Genomic DNA, 25,291 nt, shown 5'->3' on the forward strand with positions numbered 1-25,291 from the left:
CTTTGCGGGTGATATGGGTATTGTAGATGTCCTAGAGGGAAAGGAGACAGGCACCGATTATCTTTTCAGCTGCTCTCACTATGTACCGGAGGGTCTTACGGCAGGATGCGGTGCAGGCCTCGTACCACACAGCAGCTGATCAGGATGTTAACGATGGTGTCTCTGTCTCTGCTGGGGGCTGGTGCTCTGGCTTTCCTCAGTTTGCGGAGGAAGTAGAGATGTTATTGAGTCTTCTATGCCAGTGATGCAGTGTTGGTAGCCCAGGAGAGGTCCTCAGTGGGGAAACTAGGAAACTAGCATTACCATGGTATTTTCATATTTAGACATAGCCCGATGCATAGTAAGATGTATTTTGCCATTTTTCTTTTATAAATAAGGCAAAATGACTGAGGACATTATAACATGTTTACATGACACTATACACTCAGTGCGTTTACATACAGCGTACGAAATAACTGTTCTCCTCTTTCACACTAGGTGGTGACACGTGTCTTTTCAGCGGAATAATACTAATACTAATATTAATACAGCCCGACTTCTGGGTGACCTATTACGTGATATAATAAATAAGAGTCGTTCATGCGGCAGACCGGCATTTCAAACAACAACCAGAGGGATAATAGCACATAAACTTGTACGTAATGTTTGCGCCACTTCTGATGCATGTAAGATCCCCGCTATCCCTCACACGGCTCTGTTTCTCTTCTTCTTCTTCTACGACTGGCTTTCTTGGACATGTTTGTTCCGGGGTCACACTCCAGTGCAGCAGTGGTGGAGCATGTGCACATGCATTATTCGATGAAAACTCCAATTCCATTCGCATTATCTGGGTGTCTCAATCGGATAATGAGAACTCCGATTTTAATCGGAGTAACGTGTTTACATGCACCTGAGTTCTCCTGTTATAGTCCGATTAAGGCAATAATTTGTTTTTTTTCACGTGCATGTAAACGCACTGAGTGATTCAGTGAGAAGTTTACCTATTTTAGGACATTTCAAGCTCTACATAATGAATATGAGTGAATTTCGTAATTTTTGTCAGACCTTCTAACAGTTGTTTTATGTGTTATTGCTGTGCGTTTAATTTTTATCTTCATGCTCGTCTGTTTTATGGCAAGAAGAGGGAGGCTGTTCTTGTGCTAGCCCACTTTGCCATTGGTGACGATGATGAGATGATGAGGAGGAAGATGATATGGCAGACCCGCATATCCCCCGCCCCACCCCACAACATTGAAATCCTGTACATCATGAGGTACTCTGGCCCTGAAGTAATTAGGCATATCATGTATCAATCCAATTTGTATGCCACACATAAGGACAGAAATGACCATCCTCATTGTAGCAACTCCTTAGATGGTAAGTGAAAAAGGAGATATAAACACAACAATCAGATAAGCAGGAGAGAAACACTGGGTTTGACCCAGGATGTCACATAACACCCCACCTATATACATCCAAACAAGTTTGGATCTACATCTTACAACTCCTTTCTAAGGGCTAGATGACATAGCATGCGATAGAGCATTGGCAAGAACATTTTCAGACCCCTTTTTGTGAGAAATTTCTAGATTGAAATTCTGAATAATTAAGGCCCAACACATTAGAAGGTACATCAGGGAGAGAAACACTAGAGGGTTATGGTTGGTAGACACTTAGGGCTTAGTACTAGATCCAAGGTAGACCTCAAAGTGTTGCTCTTATCTTATCTTATCTTATCTTATCTTATCTTATCTTATCTTATCTTATCTTATCTCATCTCATCTCATCTCATCTCATCTCATCTCATCTCATCTCATCTCATCTCATCTCATCTTATCTTATCTTATCTTATCATTAGATTCTACGTGTTTCCTTCAGCTTGATATATGTATCTATGACAGAAGTTAGTTTATCTTTTTCTCCTGCTCTTCTATACTTTCTATATTCTCTGTTTCTACCCAACTGGTCTTCGGCAGATGGGTCCCTCCATATGAGCTAGCCACTGTCGCCCTCAGGCTTGCTCTGGAGGTTGCAGGCCGGTTTTTGTAAAGCGTCTTGAGACAATTTGTATTGTTATTGGCGCTATATAAATAAAACTTAATTGAACTGAATTGAATCTTATCTGCAGTGTCTGCAGGGTCCAACTCTATATGAACACTGAGCATAACTGCTTCATTCAGTGCCACAAAGCAGTGGCTTAAAGTCTGTATTTGTATATGTGTAAATATGTTATTATAATGTGTACAAGCATTTGTATCAGCGCTTATGTTCTAATGGTCTTAAAGTTGTGTTTTAATGTTAGAAGGCGCATTTTACTTTCACCTTGTACATGTATGTGTTGTTCTTGAATACACATCTTGATTAGGGCAAGTGGCTAGCTACGCCACTTGAATTGGAATTTGCATTTTGCGCTGTTGGATGTTAAGAAGGTTCTAAGAAGAAATCGGAGCAAGAATTTTTGAGCAGGCAATTTATTGAAAACAACAGCTGAAACAGAAATACTTTCATTAGTGTTGCCGACTCTCTACCTGCTGCCGTCTCTGTCCAGAGCTGCTGAACCTCCTTCATCTTCCACAAAAAAGGGTCTCTCAACCCTACTTCTAGTCAGTGGCTCAAACACGTAGGCCATTGGGTTAGTTGATAGAAAAATCACACTTTCTGCCTCGTCTTCTGACAACCTTCTCCCAAACTCCAAAACTTCATCGTCTTCAATAGCAGTCAAAGCAATGAACACATCCGATGATGTAAGGAGTTTCAGTATTATGTTTAAAATATGTACACATATACTATGTGGATGTCTGTTACGTTATGTCGCCTTTTAAGGATAAATTGATAATTTGTCATTTCCCACCTGGAAACACTGCTTCAGACTGACATAACTGAGCAATTTTCTTTCCTCATTTCCTCTCCTTCTCCCCTTTCCGGTTCTCGCAGTTTGCAGCAGTTGCTTATATCCAAATTGGATGAAACACCTGGAATCACCTGTTATCCATTTTTTTGTTGTTGTTCCGTTTTACATTTGTGCGCAAAATCAGAAATGGAAAAATTAGTCGTTATCTGTTTTTTCGTTTTGGTTTTTGGAGCAAATACTGAGACTTTGGGAGTTTGAGGGTTCTGTGCAGTGTCTTAGCTGTTCTTTCGTCTTCTGGACTGAGGCTTCAAGTAATGTTCCTGGGATCTGTTGGAGCCACTCTCCCAGTTTGGGGGTCACGTGAGGGAAGGTGTGAGAGGCAGGGGGTACTTTTCAGTGTTGGTGTTTTCATTCATGCTTTAATGCTAGCCTCCAGTCACTAGGTGACAGCAGTGCTCAAACTAATCAACAGGCTGCCTGTTCAACCCAGGCCCTTAATCCTGGACAACTGGACAATTTAAGCACATGTAAAAGCTTTACACTGACTAATATCAAACTTCTTCTTATCCAACTAAGACATCCAGGTAATGTTATTGCAAATAAATTTTCCCCGGCATGTATAAGCCTTAATTGGAGTTAAACTAGACAACATGTCTGTGCTGGCATATGGCCCTGGAACAAAAGCATCAGAGAAAGTCAGTCGCAAAAGAAGAAGGTAAAGAGAACCGGTAGACGAAAGTTGAATGAATTTTGAGCATACCTTGCATGCATGAAAACAAACTGATTGACTGTAGTAGGCTAGCAGAGGAAGAGGTGGAAAGATGGGCAATGATGGACAATGGTTTTCAGCCACATTGGAGGTGTTTCCATCTTGAACCACCTTTTTAAGGTTATGACACTGCATGTCCTGCTGCAGAACTCAAGTCCACTTCAGCTCGAGGTCACGAACAGATGGCTGGAAATTCTCCTTCAGAATTTTTTGGTAGACAGCAGTATTCATGGTTCCATTTATCACTTCTCGATTCAGTACAAAGTCTAATAAGTAATCCAGATGCATGTAATAATCTAACTTCACCTGCTAGACAAGGGGGTAGCAGACAGAACTTTTTACAGTCAAAATAGCGCTGCATAAGGGGTGGCTCATTCCATATGCAGGGCAGTCTGTGTCCGACATGAAAATCCCAAAATATGCTTCTGTATTTAATCTTTTATACTTTCAAATCTCGAAGACAACCTACTCTTATAACATCATCACAACTTGCCATCACACAAGCCCTTCTAACCATTGGGATCTTATTGCATCTTTCTCTCTAAGTTTTTAGCGAGAGAGAAAAAAAGAAAGACAGAAAATATCAAGGGACTGGAGGTGAGCGGTTTATAGAAACAACCAAGCTATGCAGAAGAGCATCTCAGAATGCACAACACACTGAATCCTCAATCAAATAGGCTAGAGCAGCAAAATACCACACTGTATAATTACAGATAGCAAATATCTTTTTAAATAAATGAATAAAACAGCTTGATGAATCCAGGAACATCACTCAAGATGTGACCGGTGGCATCAACCGATCAAAAGCTCAATAAATCTTTCAGGCACGTTTCCAGAACCTTACTGAAACTATGATAACCCAATGCAATAAGGTGTATCTATATACTGGATATACACTGCCTGGCCAAAGATAAAGTCGCTGCCTGGATTTAACAAAGCAAGTAGGTTTGAGCCTCACTTCAGATAATTACTGCGTGGTGATTATCTTTCAGTAGCAACAAGTTATTTAACCCCAACTGATGCAATGAGTAGCTTCTCATTACTTAAACAACCATGTCGCAAGACATAAAAACGTCTCAAATATCACTAAAACACTTTTGCGCTCTCATGAGGTCATCAATATAAAAGTTTATTTCAAAAGTGCAGTGGAAACGCTTTTTCTGCAATTCCCCCTCACCGGTGTCACCCGAGATGACGCATGGCATAATTTTTTTTTTTTTTTTTTTTTTTTTTAAGAAAACTTCTTCCACTGAGTGTCTTTAATATGGAACCATCCGAAGGATATATGTTGAATCACGATTCAAGTGGTAATCCGCCTGGCATGTTCACTGAACAAGGATATATGTTGAATCACGATTCAAGTGGTAATCCACCTGGCATGTTGACTGAAGAGCTCCCTGATATTCGACATAAGATCATGATTGCATCCAGCCACTCTGTATAACTTTGCAACAGTCTAGATCACAAATATAAATTCTTGAAATGAATGAAGAGTTGGCTCTCTGAACAAGCTGAAAACTGTGTTGAAGGTGCCCAGAATTGTAAAATCCATGAAGAGGCAATACTGGATAATGGATGACAGTAAAATAAGTGCCAAGTTAGGGCTGGCAAGCAACAGAGCATCAAGGTCAGCATGACAAAATACATTTTGTTTTTGTAGGACCCTCCAGATGGGAAGTCCCGGTCAGTCAGCTTTTTGGTGAGGATGGCAGTACTAAATGCTGAACTGAAGTCTACAAAAAACATCCTGACATAACTTGCCTGTTTTTCTGTGTGGCTTGCAGCAGCATGGAGAACAGTGGCAGCGGTGTATGCTGTTGATCTATTTGCCTTATAGACAAATTGGTGTTGGTCAAAGTTCTCAGGTAGGTAGGATATATATATATAAAACTAACCTCTCAAAGCACCACAGAGGTTATTGTCACCAGCGTGTAGTCGTTTAGGCTGCTTATTATGTGTTTCTTGGACTGGTATGATGATGAGGCTTTCTGGCAGGGTGGGATAATAGCCTGTTTTAGGGAGGTGTTTATAATTCTCATCAGGACCCCTGACACAGGCCCTCACTTCTTTTCCCAGTACCCCATCCCGTCCTGCTGCTTTGTGAAGGTTTACAGTTTTCAGAACCCCTCTCACCTGATGTTCTTGCAGCTCAAGCAGATGGTTGTTGGAATGCCAAGAGGTCGAAGGGGGTGAAGAAAAGATTTAATTGTTCTGCCAGCAAGACATCTGCGTTTCCAAAAACTTAGGTAAAACAGTCTTTAAACAGGCCTGATTAATGTCTCCAGCCACAATAAATGCACCCTTCACTTCACAGAGCTGAGAGAGAGCTGAGCTAATGTTAACATTGTAGGAGAACATCTTATTTCTCCCCTGACCCACTGGGGGGTCACTTCGGCAGACAGGACAACTCTCCTCTTGGTTCTGAGTCGTCCTCTTTCAAGTCTGTTTCTTCTTCTTTGTCTTCATTCTTTTCCAGTTCGTTTTTGTGTTTGTCTTTGTAATACTTTTTAACGCTGGTTTCCCTGATGATACCGCTGTGGAAGATCAAGCTCACTAGGACAGTGTTGGGTCACCCGATCCAGTTGTTCAGAGCAGCATCCAAGGTGTTCCTATAAGTAGACTATCACCTTCATATTTGAGCAGAGTTGATGCGTGTGATGACTAAACAAACTTTAAACAAATCTAAATAATTAATTTAAGAAATTAGGTTCCATTTGTGTTCTCATTGGTATTCTCATCAGTTTCCATTACTCTGTTATATTATTCATCATATTATTTATTATTCACAGTACACCATTGTAAATAAACCACATATTTCACTTAAGTCATTGTCAAACGGTCCTTGTGAGCTGTAAATAGATGATCTCTATACTGAGAGCTGACGCCCAGATATGATGAGATGGTTCATTTACTAATAATTAGTATTGATCCAATATTAATTGATTAATTTCTTACAATGTACAGCGTACTTTATAGGTGGTGCCCCCTTTCAATGAGTGCATTTATTATACTTAAATGTTGAATAATTTGATTCCCCTACAGCTTCAAGAGGTATACAACACAGTGACAAGCACCTCTGTTAGTTCTCTTGGCAAATAAAAAGGCCTACACAGAACAGGTATTGTCGCAAGTTCAGGAGAACAGAGGCTTTTTATATATTTGTAGAAGCAATGCATGGCAGCTGCACTGCTTCATCTGGGACTAGCATATGAAGCCAGGATTCCATGATGATCAGCATGCGACAGTCTTGAGTAGCGTAGCTTGGCTGCTACTTCAGTCTGGTTAGCAGGCATGCTCTGCAGCCTCGTTTATGCTTTCGCTCCCTGTGTCGTCTAGGCCATTTCCCAGGCCCAACAACAATCCAGAGGGTACCCGGTGGTCCCGCTATGTCCAGCAGTACGCTGTGAGACGACCTTGTGATGTTGATTTAACATGCAAATCTGATGTTCTGCAACTCTGCACTGGTATATGCAAGTTTAAAACCATCACACAGGTTATCGCATACACAAAGGTCCACATGTGCCATACAATAGTAAAATGTGCTGGAGAAAGCTTCGCACAGTGATCAGACTCTCCCATCATCAATACAAGGTCTCAGTGAAAAACTAATACAACACTGGATGGAAATAAATCTTGTGACATTGCAGAAGCTTATCAAAATGATGCCACAGCAAAATGCATACTGTAATCCAGTGTTCTCAAAGTGTGGGTGCACCCTACTGGTGAGGAATGGACAGGTGGGGTGTGCCACAAGACAGGAAATATTCAATTTAATGCTTCTTCTCTGACAATAATCCCAGATCCACTGTGAGGGACTTCCTGCCTGAACGCGCAATCTACTTATATTGACGCAATTTCCAAGTGTCAAGTCTCAAAAATAGAACAGTCGTGTATTTTTAGCGGTGCGCTTGATAAAATTTGGGGCATTCAGTCCTCATCTCATTCTACAGATGTGTGGTGGAGTGTCCTGTGCTCCTGCATCACTCAGTGCGTTTACATGCAGAGCTTAGTCCTTGTCCCAGTTTACATGCAGCGCAAGAAAATCGAATAACTGTTCTTCTCCTCCACACTAGGTGGCGATATGTGTCTTTTCGCATTTTTTCATCGGATAATGCCTGTGCTCATACTCAACAACTGCTGCGCTGGTGTGTGACCTGGAACAAAAACATCCAAGAAAGCCGGTCGCAGCAGAAGAAGGAAGGGGTGTTTCTTAGCCTGCAGAATTTGTTATTATCGTGTTGGTAACTGGAAACACGTATTATTTAAAGCTGAAAGCACTATGACTGTATAACCCGGAAACCATGCAGACACATAACAGGACGTGTTACTACCTGCACAGATTAAGATATTAAACAATGAAGATACCTGTTATTGGGCAATCGGCGCTGCTCAATCAGGAAGCTTGTATATTAAACATTAAAATTGAAGCAAGATAACGTGTTTAACACTAATTCCTTTCAGATAAATGGAATAAAACACTTTGCAAATCATACTTATTGGCATGCTCAATGCGAGATTGAACTGTAGGTAGTTTTTAAACATTTCCGCCATTCAGTCATGATTGGAAAATAATCCCTCAGTAATGATAATGGGAGCTCTAGGTTTTGGTAGCACTAGTGGGTTCTTAAATTACCCAGTACTTCACACTGTAGGATCTTGGGACTGACATTCGCTATCATTGGAAAATTAAACAGTTAATTGTTCATGTTGCTGCACAAGGGTTCTTAAATACTCCATTCTCACAGCCATTGGTCGTATGTACCGTGCTATTTTATAATTCACATGTGGATTTGTCATTGTACAGCCAGTGGGTTTCTTTGAAAGTTTTTAATATTTTTGTTTGACCTCAGTACAAAGCAGTGGTGATTAACACTATTTTTCTCCTGCCTTATTTAGACAAGGCAGTCAGGTTGATAAAATGTGTTCTTTTTGAATTTAGGGTTTAATTTATTTTTTCTGGGGAGTGAGATAGCTGGGTTTGTGTTTGTTGTTTTGGCGTTAGATCAGCCTGAACCTGTGCTTCACTTTGTATACATACAGTATTTGTAAATAGTTGACTTATCACTGGTTTTGTTTGCAGGTTGTAAATAAACTTTGTTTGCACATTGTGTTTCCTCTCCTCTTTTATGTCCTCGAACCTCTAGACTGTGGTGTTATTGACTACAGTGGGGGAAATAAGTATTTGATCCCCTGCTGAATTTGTAAGTTTGCCCACTTCCACAGAAATGATCAGACTCTGGTTTTTATGGTTGTTTACTGGTTATGGGTATAGACAGAATATCAGTCGAAAATGCATAAAAAACACACAATCTAAAAGTTATAAATTGTTATGTATTTTATTAAGGGAAATAAGTATTTGATCCCCAAGCACAACACAAGTCAGTACTTTGTAGAGAAACCTTTGTTGGCAAGCACAGCGATGAGACGTTTCTTGTAGTTGGTCACCAGGTTTGCACACAGCGCAGGAGGGATTTTGGCCCATTCATCTTTACAGACAGTCTCTAAATCCTTCAAGTTTCTTGGCTGCCTCTTGGAAACTCGGAGCTTCAGCTCCCTCCACAGGTTTTCGATCGGGTTAAGGTCTGGAGACTGACTAGGCCACTCCATGACCTTAATATGCTTCTTCTTGAGCCACTCCTTTGTTGTCCTGGCAGTATGTTTTGGGTCATTGTCATGTTGGAAAACCCACCCACGAGGCATCTTCAGTGTTCTTGCTGAGGAAAGAAGGTTTTTGTCCAAGATGTTACAGTACATGGCTGCATTCATTGGCCCCATAATGCGGTGAAGTTTCCCTGTACCCTTTGCTGAAAAACAGCCCCAAAACATGATGTTTCCACCTCCATGCTTAACCGTGGGTATGGTGTTCTTTGGGTCATACTCACGTTTTTTCATCCTCCAAACACGGCAGGTCGAGTTAATGCCAAATAGCTCAACTTTGGTTTCGTCAGACCACAGCACTTTCTCCCAAGCCTTCTCTGAGTCATTTAGATGTTCACTGGCAAACTTAAGGCGGGCCTGTACATGTGCCTTCTTGAGCAGGGGGACCTTGCGGGCACTGCAAGAGTTCAATCCATAACGGCGCAGTGTGTTGCCAACTGTTTTCTTGGTGACGGAGGTCCCAACTGCTTCCAGATCATTAACAAGCTCCTGCCGTGTTGTTTTAGGCTGCTCCCTCACCTTTCTCATCATCATCCTCACTCCATGAGGCGAGATTTTTGCGGGGAGCTCCAGACCGAGGACAGTTGATGGTCCTTTTATGGGTCTTCCACTTGCGAATAATGGCACCAATAGTTGTCACCTTCTCACCAAGCCTTTTGCTGATGGTTTTGTAACCTATACCAGCCTTGTGCAGGTCTACAATCTTGTCCCTGACATCTTTTGACAGCTCTTTGGTCTTGCCCATGGTGCTGTAGAAGTTGGAATGTAAGAAACTGATTCTTAGAGCAGGTGTGCTTTATATACATGACGAGTTAAGATCAGGAGTATTGGTAATTAGTTGACTGAGCACAGCTGTGTGCCACATGCGCACCAGCCAATCTGTAGGAGCCTGAATTCTAAGTGAATTGTTGGGGATCAAATACTTATTTCCCTTAATAAAATACATAACAATTTATAACTTTTAGATTGTGTGTTTTTTATGCATTTTCGATTGATATTCTGTCTATACCCATAACCAGTAAACAACCATAAAAACCAGAGTCTGATCATTTCTATGGAAGTGGGCAAACTTACAAATTCAGCAGGGGATCAAATACTTATTTCCCCCACTGTATATCTAGTACACCTCGCACTTGATCTTTTGTGGACCTAAATTATTAGTTATTTAAAATTTTTCTATTAAACTGTATGTATCCTTTTATATTCAAAGATTTTATTTTTTTTTTCTGTGTTATTTCACATTTTGGTGGACAGCAAAAGAAGAATTTAATTTTACAGGGAGTCATGTTTCTACACTGTGCACATGCAAATAAACTTTTTAAATCTTGAATCTAAATATAAGACTAAGGTTTCGCATCTGTTTTCAGCCAGCAACAAATGTGACTGAAAATAAATAATAGTTATGTCCACTCATCTGTTCATCAGTAAAACCAGGAAGTTCCTCAACTGTACAGAGCCTTTTCCTTCTTCTTTCAATGGGTCTGATTCATATCTTCTGTTTAAGGAAATGAATGCACCATCTTTTCGAGTGGAGATGACAGGCAATGGGGAGATGCTGCTTCACTACTATTCTGACAGGAAGGACCTGTACCATATTGTACCTGGTAAAACAGCCACACTCATTGACTAGACTTTACTTACTCCTTGCTCCTCCTTACTTACTGTAGCTGAAGCCACATCTTTTTTACCCCCTTTTTTTAAAAAAATAAAAAGATTTGTTTTAACTTAAACTCAGCACTTGCCATCAGGTGTCATCACACCATCTTCAGCGAATGGATCATAACTGTATTATACTGTTAGCCAGTCTGTTTGTAATAACTAATTACTTAGCATTAATTGAAAGGAGGAGAAATGGGGAGGGAAAAGAAAACATTTTTAGGAATTGTTGTCCATACATATTACACATGACTCCATGGTGACTTATTTTAACTAAACCTGTGTTTTTTCAATAACATTTCAGGCTTTACTCTGTTATAGACTGATGAATCCCATCTTGATCTTTCACCATGTCCTCCCATTTGCCGATAACTATTTCTCTTCCTTTCATCTTCCAACTTGCTGCAGGAATCATAGAAGCAGTTGCCAGAGAATTCTTTAATAGTGAAGTGAACATGATGGTTCTCAGCCAATCCGAGGAGAATGAACACACGGGGAAGAAGGAGCATGTTGTGTTTCTTGTAAAACAAACCAACGGTGCTAGCAAGGTGACAAATCAGAACAAGTCCAGAGTTGCATGTTAGTTCGTTCATGGTATGTTTAGTGCGTGTGTGTCCTTGTAGAAATGCAATTTTTTTTTTGTTTGTTTGTTTGTTTGTTTTGTTGTTTTTTGTCTGCATTTGTCTACATAGTTAAACACCACAGGGTGTCAACATTATATGAGGTTGATGCAGTTATATTCTTGCAGCTGAATGTTTTATTACTTCAGTGCATGAGTATGACCATCACCAGCCCTCCCTGGGAACTATCCTTTTGATCTTTATTGAGTGTAGTGACCTTGTGTGGCAGGGAGGGCTGTGCTTCCACTGCTGTGGAAGGATAGACAGTGGAAGAGAGGCATGTGGTGCTGGTAGGAACTGGTGGTGTGTAGGGTTCTGTGCTTCCCAAATCACTCAGATTTGACTGGGTACAGGGGGGTGCTGTGTAGATCTCTGGAGAGATGAGAGAGTCTAGGAGGGTAAGGGTGTCCCAATAGAGGAGAGAAGTCTGTGATAGTGCACGTAGTGATAGAGTGAAAGAATAATCCAGCCCTTAAGAGCTGGGACTCATCAATTTTTATTGATGTGATCCAGCATGGACTGGCAGGTGACAACACACATGCATGTGGGCATTCCCTAAATATGAGTGAGACCGTTACCAGGGCCCAGAGTCAGGTCAGAAGCCCCAGGCCCCGAGAACCCCCACCCCAGTGTGGGGTGCATGGGTAACAAGACCAGAGAACCACCATAGCCACACACCCCCACGCACATGGCGAGCGACGACAAACACCCCCAGACCGACCAAGCGAGCACAAGCCGGTGCAGGCCAGAGCGGTCCCCCACACCCCCCAACCACCGCCGCCCGTCCACCCACCGCCACCAACACCCCCCCAAAACCCCACCCGCCGCCCGCAGGGCAACCAGAGACACCGCTCCAGCCGAGGAGACCCCCCCTGGGAGTCCAGCAAAGCCTCCGCAGACGGGCACTGGTCCAGTGCCCAACAAGGGATGGGCCATCCGAGCAGGGGGGCCAAGGTGCCGGTCCCCTAAGGTGAGGTGCATTCAAAACTTGGGTTGTATGTGGTGTACCTAGCTATGGCTGTAATAAGTGACATAGTGTATGGTGAGTGTGAGGTGAGTGCAATTTAGGAAGCAGGCAAGTGAGGGCCAAGTCTCCGGCTCCCGGGCCCCAGGGACTCAGGAATTCCCCTGACCAATCCCCACCCCCAGCCCAGCACAGCAACCAGGATGCGACAGCCCCCCAGGAAACCCCAAAGAACCAACATCGACCAGCCGAGCAATGGCATCGCCTTAAGGCGAGTTTCTGTGTTACTAGTGACCAGAAGTGCTGTACCAGAGAATAGAGCCAGAGAGCGTGGAAATAGGAATCTGAATTGTTTTGGGTGCATTGCGTACATTTGTCGGATTGGGAGAAGCCCATTCTATGCATCTTGTACTGAGTTGTGTATGATCTGTAGATTATTTTGAACTGGATCAGCTGCAAATTCGAGTTTTTTGTTATTTTAAATATATTTTGGCGATCGGAGTCCAGAAATCAAAGTCTGTAGAAAGGGAAAGGCTTCTCATTTTGATATTGGTAGATGTATAGAATGGGTGGTTGATAGCAGCTTATATATTATAGAGAGGGTTTTCTTATTTTTTGGTGTGAATTTTTTAATGTGACGAATTGTGGTGGCTGTATGCAGTCCTGGAGCACTGGGTTTTTCTTCCTGATTGTCTTGGTCATCTGTAGGTATTGGAGGAAGTTTCCATTTCTTATTTCAAATGTATCAAATAAACCTGTGTGATTCATAAGTAAGTTCCCTTGAAAGAGGTGATGGAGGTGGGTGATTCTTTTATGCTTCCAAATGCTGAGATGAAGAGGGGCTTACAAAGTCAGGGTTGTGCCAAATTGGGGAGAACCCACAGGGTTCCAGCTAGGATCCTGTGGTCCCTAGACTTTTCCACCAAGCAGACAGGGTGGAGGCAATAATGGGGTTTTGGAAGCAGTTGTGATGCTTAAGGTTGATTGTAATGAAGGGCAGGTCCGGAATGCATATGTTGTGGCAGTCGGCCTGTTCTAGTAAAAGCCCCAAATTGTAATATGCCTCTGGGTTTATCCATTTGGTGATGTATTGCAGCTGATTTGCCAGGTAGTAATTTGTAAAGTTCGGTGCATCAAGTCCTCCTTCCGATTTATTTTTTTGAAGGGTGGTCAATGAATATAGCATTGTGATGCTTTGTGATGTGATACCAATAATGCTGATTGTGGCCTTAGGTGAATTATACAGTGCAGAAACCCAGTGGATAAATGACTCTCTGAAGCCGAAATTTTGAAGGGTGGCAAAGAGGAAAGCCCACTTAACTTTATCAAAGGCTTTCTCAGTGTCCAGTGATAAAACAATGGCTTCTGTGTTTCTACACTGCGACATGCTGATCAGGTTAAGGAGCCTTCTAACGTTATTTGAGATTGTCGGCCTTTGATGAAACCTGTTTGGTCATTGAGAATCATCTCTAGTCTAGATGTTAGTGCTTTGGAAATAATTTTGATATCTGTATTAATCAATGACAGAGAGCGATAGCTGGAAGGGAGTGTTGGGTCTTTATCTGGTTTTAAAAGTAATTTAATTGCAGCAGTATTCATTTGGGATCTTATGCAACCTGTGTTTTTGATTTCTGTTACGGTCCTTAGGAACAAAGGGGCCAGATCTGACCAGAAATGTTTCATGAATTTGTCAGGGAAACCATCTGGCCCAGGAGCCTTGGCCATAGGCATGTTTTCTAATACTGTTAATAGTTCTTCCATGGTCAATTGCGAATCCAATATGTTTATTTGTTCTGCAGTCAGGTGGGGTAGATTAAGTTTTTTGAGGAAGGCCTGAATGTCATCAGGATTCAGGATGGTAGTTGTTGAATATAATTTTTTATAGAAGCTGTAAAAGATATGATTAATTTCCTGTGGTGCTTGAGTATGTCTGCCCCTTGAGTCATGAATTGCACTTATAAGAGATTTTTCTCTGTTGCGTTGGAGTTGATTCGCAAGAAATTTGCCTGATTTATTGCTATGCTCAAAGTTTTGGTATCTAAGTTGTTGAAGTATGAATTCTGTTTTGTTTGTCAAGATATTTTCTAATTGTAGTTTCGCATTTTGTAGTTGAGTCCATAATTGTTCATTTGGGTTTGCGGTGTATTGTTCTGTAAATTCTTTAATCTTATCCTGAATGTTTTTTTTCTGCTTGTTGGTCCTGTTTTTTCTTGTAAGAGGAGTAAGATATAATTTTGCATCTGATTACGGCTTTCCCTGTTTCCCAGATCAGAGATTGGGATAAATTTGGAGAGTCATTTATATCCAAACACCACTTCCATTCCGTCCTTATTAATGAGTCAAATTCAGGGTCCCTCAGTAATAAGGTGTTGAGGCTCCAGGTGGGTGACGGTTTTAGGGAGGGTCCTATTTGAAGGTGGAGGGACACCGGTACATGATTACTGATTATAATAGGGTGTATACTGGTGTTGATTCTTTGTACAATAGAATTGTTTGACAGAAAAAAAGTAAATTCTAGAAAAGGACTGGTGTACTGGGGAAAAGAAAGTGTATTCACTCTTTGTCAGGTTTTTGATTCTCCAACCATCGCCAAGTCCAAACTCATCCATGTATTCTTTGAGGACTTTGGCTGATTGTGATTTTTTTGTGTGTGTCGAGTTATGGGACCGATCTAGAGAGGAATTCAGGACTGTGTTAAAGTCCCCTCCAATGATTGTAATGGAGGTGACAACTATGTCAGATAATTTCAAAAATACTTAGTGGAAGAAGGCCGGATCATTGTTATTCGGGCATAAATGTTTGCAATTGTGTATAATTTATTAAAGATTGACGCCTGAACGATGATGTATCGACCTTCTGTGTCTGTTATCATTTGTTTAAGGTATATATGAGTCTCTTGTGGACCAAAATTGGGACTCCTCTTTGTCTACTATTGAAACAGGAAGAGAAACTTGATTAAAAATTTGGATCTGTAAGAGATTTTTCTTCTGAATCTTGTAAGTGAGTTTCTTGATTGAGTTGGAGATATAATCCATAATTTTAATTTTATTTGCCTGTGAGCGAATGCCATGTACATTCCAAGAGATGATAGTTTACTGAGACATGGAGATTGAAAGCATTCAGTCCTCCTTTGTATGTTGTGTTGGTAGAGGATTTTGTATGTCTCTAAGGAGCCGTCTGCTGCTGTCAGCATGAAAGGATTTACAGACAAGGGAGAGAGATCAGGAGGTGAGTGTTGAAATAACAATGTCATAGAAACATATCAACAATAGCATCAGTACCTGGAAAATGGATAGTTAACTTAATAACATGAGCACCGCGAAAAAAAGGAAATTATTGTGTCGGAGATATGTGGTAGGGTGAGGGGGTGAGTGGAGGGAAGTGTGGAGGGCAGGGAGACATGGACAGAGGGAGAAGGAAAAAAGAAGAATAACAGGGGGGATGTATGAGGTGAGGGTTTTTTTCTATTTTTTTCTATTCTAAATATTTATATTTATATATTCAAATGTACACATTTATGATATAGATACAGTGGGGGAAATAAGTATTTGATCCCCTGCTGAATTTGTAAGTTTGCCCACTTCCACAGAAATGATCAGACTCTGGTTTTTATGGTTGTTTACTGGTTATGGGTATAGACAGAATATCAGTCGAAAATGCATAAAAAACACACAATCTAAAAGTTATAAATTGTTATGTATTTTATTAAGGGAAATAAGTATTTGATCCCCAAGCACAACACAAGTCAGTACTTTGTAGAGAAACCTTTGTTGGCAAGCACAGCGATGAGACGTTTCTTGTAGTTGGTCACCAGGTTTGCACACAGCGCAGGAGGGATTTTGGCCCATTCATCTTTACAGACAGTCTCTAAATCCTTCAAGTTTCTTGGCTGCCTCTTGGAAACTCGGAGCTTCAGCTCCCTCCACAGGTTTTCGATCGGGTTAAGGTCTGGAGACTGACTAGGCCACTCCATGACCTTAATATGCTTCTTCTTGAGCCACTCCTTTGTTGTCCTGGCAGTATGTTTTGGGTCATTGTCATGTTGGAAAACCCACCCACGAGGCATCTTCAGTGTTCTTGCTGAGGAAAGAAGGTTTTTGTCCAAGATGTTACAGTACATGGCTGCATTCATTGGCCCCATAATGCGGTGAAGTTTCCCTGTACCCTTTGCTGAAAAACAGCCCCAAAACATGATGTTTCCACCTCCATGCTTAACCGTGGGTATGGTGTTCTTTGGGTCATACTCACGTTTTTTCATCCTCCAAACACGGCAGGTCGAGTTAATGCCAAATAGCTCAACTTTGGTTTCGTCAGACCACAGCACTTTCTCCCAAGCCTTCTCTGAGTCATTTAGATGTTCACTGGCAAACTTAAGGCGGGCCTGTACATGTGCCTTCTTGAGCAGGGGGACCTTGCGGGCACTGCAAGAGTTCAATCCATAACGGCGCAGTGTGTTGCCAACTGTTTTCTTGGTGACGGAGGTCCCAACTGCTTCCAGATCATTAACAAGCTCCTGCCGTGTTGTTTTAGGCTGCTCCCTCACCTTTCTCATCATCATCCTCACTCCATGAGGCGAGATTTTTGCGGGGAGCTCCAGACCGAGGACAGTTGATGGTCCTTTTATGGGTCTTCCACTTGCGAATAATGGCACCAATAGTTGTCACCTTCTCACCAAGCCTTTTGCTGATGGTTTTGTAACCTATACCAGCCTTGTGCAGGTCTACAATCTTGTCCCTGACATCTTTTGACAGCTCTTTGGTCTTGCCCATGGTGCTGTAGAAGTTGGAATGTAAGAAACTGATTCTTAGAGCAGGTGTGCTTTATATACATGACGAGTTAAGATCAGGAGTATTGGTAATTAGTTGACTGAGCACAGCTGTGTGCCACATGCGCACCAGCCAATCTGTAGGAGCCTGAATTCTAAGTGAATTGTTGGGGATCAAATACTTATTTCCCTTAATAAAATACATAACAATTTATAACTTTTAGATTGTGTGTTTTTTATGCATTTTCGATTGATATTCTGTCTATACCCATAACCAGTAAACAACCATAAAAACCAGAGTCTGATCATTTCTATGGAAGTGGGCAAACTTACAAATTCAGCAGGGGATCAAATACTTATTTCCCCCACTGTACAAATATATAAAATATACATGGCTTATTTGAATAAATACTTATTGTTCAGTAGAGCCAGGGGCTGATGTTTGCATCCGGGAACAGCTGACCGTCGATGTAGAGTTTGTTCACTGTAAGCGCGACCCTCTTTTCTCTCTGCCGATGATCCTTGAGAATCGGGCACAGCACTTTACGCCTCTCGCTGATTTCTTTCGGGAATTGGTCGTTAATTCCGAAAGAGGTGCCCTTGAGTTCGCGTCCTTTGCTCTTCACAAGTACCTTCTGTTGAAAATGTTCAAATTTTGCAATGATGGGACGCGGACGGTTTCCTACTGTAAGGGATTTAACAGCCAAGCACATTATATATACATGTTGACAAAATTTTAGAAATGCCATGGACAAAAGTAAAAATAAATAAAAATACAAAAATTAACAATCAGACATTGCTTTCGTATTGTGGTTCAACACAATCATTTTAAAACAAAATATGAATGAAATGATGAAAAATGATGGAACCCCCAGAAAAGAGAGAGAAGCAAAAATTAATGTTCCAAAGAAAATAACACTGTGGCTACTGTGAAACATGGGGGAGGCTTGGTTATATTCTGGAGCTGCTTCAGAGTCCTGTGCCAAAAATTACAATTTTAAAATTTAAAATCAATGTCTGATTTTCATTAGTTAATTTTCAGTAAATTTGTAATTATTATTATATTTGTCAGTGTTAAGTATTTCAGTGACCATCACAAATTTTTATTTCTTTAGTGGAAGTGTGAATGTTCATATTCTTTTTGCTTGTCATCTGTTTCAACACTTGAACTTTCTGCCTTGATGGGTTATTTGTCGCTTGGTCATGTGATTATGTGTGTTTCTACTCTTGACTCACCAAACTTTATGATCTACCCTAGGAGGCATTATACAGAAGAATGAGAGACAGGTATGCGTCACTGGCGGGAAAAATGAGTGGCTGGGAGTTGATGAGATCTGTGATTCTCTCAAAAAAAGGTAAAACATATTACACCAATGCTTTTTTTTGTGTGTGTTGTTTTTAGGGCCATGGGGTAACGCACTGGGCCAGCGTCTCAGGGCTATGCCGGGGATATTGTTATATTGCGTGTTTCATGCTCTTCGTCCCTTTTTTCGTCCCTTAATTCCAAGGTATATATCAAAATGTGTGGTTTGATCGGGATCGGTTTGCTATCACTTTTCTCTACGAAAAACTGAAACATTTTCCATTCAAATGAATCGGACGGGCAAAGAAAAATAAAGAATGAAAAAGAGAGTTTTTTAAACATCTACTGCCCAGGCATACTTTTACCTAGAAACATCATTTAAACTTTAAACTGTAGACACAAGTCTTGTGTATTGGTGTATAATCCATGTTTTGGTAGGTCATATAGTTTTTGATCAGTCACTGTTCAATGCCAATGATAATTTTTGGAGAAATTTTGAGATTATAAAGGGTGCGTATTGTGTGGAATGTTTGCGCTAAAATGGACCTAATCACTTAGAGTGTGGGAAGTTGTCCAAAACTGTCTGTAACTTTTCTCTTTCCACACTTGTCCCGGCCGCAATTTACACACATGATTTTTTTTCCATAGTTCTAGACAAACTTCTGTTTTTCACAGTGTGCTCATTAAAGCAGTAAGATGTACAGAATTACACATTATATTGCTATGGCAACATAATGCTGAGTCACCCAGATGGCCAAAACATTATGACCACCTTAGATATTAACAGCAATGGAGAAGGAGGTCAGATCTCACTCCATGCACCCCGATCGCAGCATATGACCCCCCACCCCACCACCTATTTGACTGGTTTGCTATGGTTCTGTGGTAGTTGTTCTTTTAAAGTTTTGATTAAAATAGTAACTGTATATTTTTCCATAACACAAAAAAAACATTAAAACAATGCTTCTAACAGTTAATGAAAAATTGCTTACCAACATACTTACAAACCATTCAAAATTGGCAACAAAAATTAGGCTAATATAGAATGCTCTGGGTCGTACTAAATGAGCAACCATCAGAGCAGTCTTTGAAAAGAACCGTACTTCTCATCACTAGGGAATGGTCTGAGAGTGAAATAGTCATTAAGTAAGCAGATTTCTATGTTGAAAGTTCTTTGTATATAATCAAAGCCATGTTAGGAGCCCCTCTACACACAGCCAAGGGTTTGTGTAAGCACACTTCCCAGAAGAGAGGGTCGTCGTAGCAGAAGCTAATAATTTTAGAGGGGAATCGCACCATAACGACTCGCTGTGGAAAGGTATATTTATGTTAAAGATATTCCACCAAGACATGAAAGAAACTTCTGGAAAAGGACATCAGATGTCCTCCTTAATTATGGGCACCCAAAATGCGTTAAAAAGGCAACTGGACTTCTGAATGTGTGAATTAGGTTGAAACTCCTTGGGGACAGAAGTTAAGATTGTATGGAAAATTTATGGTAATGGGTCTATAGAAGGGGTGTGTATTTGCAAGAATTTTCGTGATATGATATGTATTGCGATACAGGGGCAATGATATGATATACTGCGATACTATAGTAATGACGATATATTGTGATTTTTTTTAAGAATTTGATTGTAAAACTGTTACATTGCTAAACATCAGAAGCAGAACAGAGGGATGTACATTTGTTTTGCACTGCAGTCCCTGTACAATCAAACATAACACGTTTTCTGCAACATCAACTGTTTTGAGCTTAATATGAAGAAAATAAAATTATGTAAATAATATTACATTAAGACCCGAAACATCTGAATTTTTGTCTTCGAAGTAGTTATCAAAAGAAAATACGGTCTCTGCACCATTAAGCATAACACCTTTTCTGACTGTTACCACAAATTAATCAACATATACCCCCCTCTCTATATATATACATATATGTAAACTATGAAAGTGCTTGTAGGATTCTTAGAATAGGCATTAACAAAAAATGTAGACTGTTATAAATAAAAAAAAGTACAAAACCCTGCAACATCCACTTTTTCTGTGCAATCTTAATAAAGGGATTTACCCATCTGTATCCTATAGAAATGAAAGAGCTTGCAGGACTCAACAAAATTAAATATAGTAAACATTCTCTGGATTGTATATGTTGTTCCAGTTTGTATGTCAGTGCTTAATTTATAATCTCAAGATTTTTGTGGAGAAGCTGGTCCACATGCACAGCTTTCAGGATGCTTCTCTGGACATTCACAATGCCTCCTGCAGAGGAGAAAACTCTCACCGCAGAGACGCTTGTTTGAGGAATGCACATATAAGAGATTAGTGGATAGGAACTTGGTGCCAAAGAACAGAAAGTAGAGGACATGTCCTCAGTACGTTGTCCCCGAGCAGCCTAGGCCTATAGCAGCATAACTAAGGGATGGTTAAGTCCAGGTAGTTTTTCCGCACCACTCTGAGAAAGGATGCTCCTAATTTTGGCAATATTATGCAGGTGAAAGAAAGCAGTCCTGGTCACCTACTTTATGTGAGAATTAAAGGACATATCCTGGTCAAATATAACACCAAGGTTTTTCACGGTAGTACTGGAGGCCACGGTAATGCCATCCAATGAAACTAGGTGATTAGATAATGAATCTCTGTGACATGTTTAGGGGCAAGTACAGTGACTTCTGTTTTGTCTGAGTTTAAAGGTAGAAAATTACATGTCATCCAAGCCTTTATATCTTTTAGGCATGCTTGGAGTTTAACCAGCTGATTAGTTTCATGTGGTTTCATGGATAAATATAGTATCATCTGCGTAGCAGTGGAAGTTTATCCCATGCCCTCTAATAATATTGCCTAAGCATGTATGATGTGAATAATACTGGTCCTAGCACAGAACCCTGAGGAACGCCATAGCTTACTTTGGTGTATATAGAAGAATTGTTGTTTACATGGACAAACTGGAATCTGTCTGACAGATATGATTCAAACCAGTCTAATGCAATTCCTGCAATCTTGATCACACTTTCAAGTCTCTGTAGTAGAATACTGTGATCAATAGTGTCAAATGCAGTACTAAGATCTAGCAGGACAAGTATAGAGACAAGTCTATTGTCTGAAGCCATGGGGAGATTGTTGGTAACTTTAACCAGAGCCGTTTCTGTACTATGATGAACTCTAAAACCTGACTGAAATTCTTCTAACAAACCATTCTTGTTTAAATGATCACACAACTGATTGGCAACAACCCCTTCCAACATGTTAGAAATAAAAGGAAGGTTGGGAATTAGCCCAACCTTCCCCCCCTTTACCCCCCCTCTTGGTCAAGAGTAGGTTTTTTAAGTAAAGGTTTAATTACACCAGTCATTACTGCTGAGGGCTGAGGGAATAGATGGCTGCAGTGCTGAAAAGAAATCTGGGGTTGTTCTTGTTTTCGTCTATTAATGAAGAATAATATGCTGTTTATAAGTTGTTAAACTATCTTTCCAGGCTATGTGAGCTTCTTCAGAATTAATGGAATGCCAAATTCTTTTCAGCTTTCGAACTGCCTGGTTTGAACTACGCAGCTGTCCATTATACCATAGAGCTACCCTCCTCCAAGTTATCAATTTCTTTTTCAGAAGAGCAATTAGATTTAAAGTTGTACTAAGTGATGTTGTCGTGCTATTAACAAAATAATCTATTTGAGTTGGAGTTAGATTGTGGTTCCTGCCATCCACATCACTGACATAAGGCACTGAGGTAAATACTGAAGGTAAAGCATCATCAGATAAATGTCTACAGTGAGTTGAACCATTTACATTCTGACAAAAGCCAATTGAGTCTAGTAATGACATAAATGAAGAGCTAAGACTGTCACTGCTAACATCAACATGGATGTTAAAGTCACCTACTATAATGACTTTATCTGTTCTAAGCACCAAATCCCATATAAACTCAGAGAATTAAGCTAAAAATTCTGAGTAAGAAGCAGGCGGGCGATTTCATTTAAACTGACTCATTTAAACTGACATATTCATCCTCCTGCAGCCATGTTTCACTCAAACTAAATAGATCAATCTGATGATCAGTCAGTCAGAGATCTGACATTTAAAAGATCACATTTAATTTTCTTATTTTTCTGTTGTACTATTAAATTTGTTTTGATTTATATAAGGTTCCTATGAATAACTCGTCTATTGTTATTTTTTTATTTAAAAAATCTGGGAGCAGACAGCTATGGAGTTTGGAGAGTTATGGGTGTGAGACAGTACAAGAGAAGTGGGCTGAACTGGATTCTCATGTTTTTTGGGGGTTTATAAAATCGGCCAAATTCCTAGAGATAAGAGAAGCACCCGCCAAGGTGGGGTGAACTCCATCTCATCTAATCAGATGAGGCTTTCCCCAGAAAGAGTTCCAATTATCAAGGTAGGCCACGTTGTTGTCTGTCATCAGGGGATTCTTGCGCACCTATTACAAGCTTGGCATGAAGAGGAGCAATGATGGACAATGCTGGCGTGCTCTCCTCTGACATTAACAGGGTGGCATCCTTCATAGTGCCCTGAGCACTTCCTCTGCACACGTGATGTCAGACTTGTTTAATGTGAAGATGTGTTTTTCACCACAGCCACCAAGTCATAGGTTGACAGAGCTGCACAGATGACTTGTTGCTGTTCTAAAAATCGTTCTATCATCTCATAAGAGCTATTTCACCTTGTAATATCATCTGTGATCAACCTATGACTTGGTAGCTGGAGCAGGCCCTGTTTTTGCTTTAACTGTTCGCTGCTACACCTGAAAAACACTGTTAGACATCTGACTCTGCCGTGAAGTCGTGCCACTGACTGAATTTTCAGTGCTTTCTTTGAGGCGAGATTCAGACTGTGTGCAAAGCACTGTAATTTGAGTCATGCCTGCAAGTCTCGCTGTAACAGTCATGTTAGATGCATTATCTGTAACAACAACGGGATGTTTTGCACCCAAACCGCATTCAGTCACAGCCGCATTCAGAAACGCGGCAATATGTTCCCTAATATGACTGTCATGCATTGCTCAGGTTTGCATTACATGGGATTTAAGGTTCCAGTGGTCTGCTATGTGATGTGCTGTAATACGATATGGTTCAGTGGCCCTTGAAGTCCAAGCATCGCATGTCAAAGCAACTCTCTCTGCTGAGCTGAGAGAGTCCATCATCGTCACTATGACTTCTCTGTACAACTTGGGGAGAGCAATGTCTGTGATGTGTTGTCAAGGGACAGTGTAACAGGGCTCCAGTGTTTTTATCATATTACAAAACCCCTCATTCTCCGCAACACTCAGGGCACACAGGTCACCTGAGTTGAGGTCGCTGGTAGTTTTGAAACGTAACGTGAAGCTAACTTCAATAGTCCATTGAGCCGGATCCATTTGTTTCACGTTAGCCTGTAACGTTACATCGTCATTAGTGTCTACCCATATGTACACGTAAATTTGTTGTGTTCTCGAGTATTGCATTGCAGACCATACAAACTGCATGACTCTTGTTGCAATCTTTATTGCCTTCCTTTGTTCGAAAACCAAAGTATGTCCACACACCAGCTTTGAATGCTACAGGAGCCGTCTTTTTGTTTAAAATTTAACATGAGATTTTCCGGTGTCCTCGTGAGATTTTTTGCTGCTTTTAGCATGGCGAACATGATGGCTGCTGCCAACTAGCAGTCAAAGTTTTAAATGGAACACAAAAATGAACCACCGCTGTGAATATTTGCATGTAAATTGTTAATAAAAATATCGATACAGTGCTGTTGAATATTGATACAGTTTCATGAAAAAAAATCACGATATTGTAGTGTATCGATATTTTCTTACACCCCTAGTCTTTAGGGAAAGAGGAACGCTTTTTGGAAATACCATGACCTGGATGACTTAGAATGTCCACAGACTTAATGATGGACTGATTGTGCATAAAGAAAATAATAAATCAAGCTATTACAACAGCAACTGAACTTGTAGGGTTTTATGAAGATGCTTCGCCAGTCATGGAGCGACTCAGGAGCTTCTTTGGTGCTAAAAGACTGTTGGCCAGTTGGAGTTTAATAATGATAAGAGTTTGTTCATGACCACATATGTGTAATTGCGGGAATCTGTCTTGAAGAATGGTGGTCGTGTACAGTAAATAAATGTGCGATGTGTCTGTTGAAGAACAGATTATGTAGTGTGCACAATCCTGCCAAATACACTATCTGATGATAAACATTTTTGACATTAGCTGCATTTCCATTACATTGTTGTGAAATTTCAATAGTTTTGTACATGTTTCGATCACATCTTCTATTACAGCTTATCCTCACTAGGGTCATGAGGCATGGTACACCCTGGAAAGGTCACCAGTCTATCACAGGGCTAACATATAGGCAAACAACCACACTCACACTTTTGTGACAAACTGTTATATTGATACGTCTGAATTTTACACCTCATGCGCGTAAAATAGTTTTAAGGATATTTGACAGTTGCTTTTTTTTCTTTCTTTCTTTCTTTTTTTAAATGTACGTGTTTCCATTTCCAGTTATTTATTGTGATATTTGGGTTTTGCGCATTTCTAAGGGTATTTTCAATGCAGGAAATGATGGAACGGGGGTGCTTGATTTTCTTCCTAGGCAACCAGTCCACCTTCACTCCATGTTACCCAGATAAGCTGTGGGTGGAAGAAAAAGCTTTCTGCAAAGCTTTCCCTTTCCACATCATCTTTGATGAAGATGTGAGGAATGTGTTTATGTTGTT

The 25,291-nt window shown here is 40.6% G+C and overlaps 1 protein-coding gene across 1 annotated transcript in view; it reads left to right on the top strand.

The window, feature by feature from the left end:
* LOC125000763 (guanylate cyclase soluble subunit beta-2-like) overlaps positions 1 to 25,291 on the top strand; it is a 54,430-nt gene that overhangs the window by 19,474 nt on the left and 9,665 nt on the right. The window contains exons 4-7 of the mRNA XM_047576415.1: positions 10,762 to 10,861; positions 11,322 to 11,461; positions 18,521 to 18,617; positions 25,168 to 25,268. Of these exons, the coding sequence (XP_047432371.1) occupies positions 10,762 to 10,861; positions 11,322 to 11,461; positions 18,521 to 18,617; positions 25,168 to 25,268 (438 nt within the window). The remainder of the gene's footprint in view (positions 1 to 10,761; positions 10,862 to 11,321; positions 11,462 to 18,520; positions 18,618 to 25,167; positions 25,269 to 25,291) is intronic.

The sequence above is a fragment of the Mugil cephalus genome, chromosome 23 (genome assembly GCF_022458985.1).
Source record: "Mugil cephalus isolate CIBA_MC_2020 chromosome 23, CIBA_Mcephalus_1.1, whole genome shotgun sequence".
In the NCBI taxonomy this organism is placed as follows: domain Eukaryota; kingdom Metazoa; phylum Chordata; class Actinopteri; order Mugiliformes; family Mugilidae; genus Mugil; species Mugil cephalus.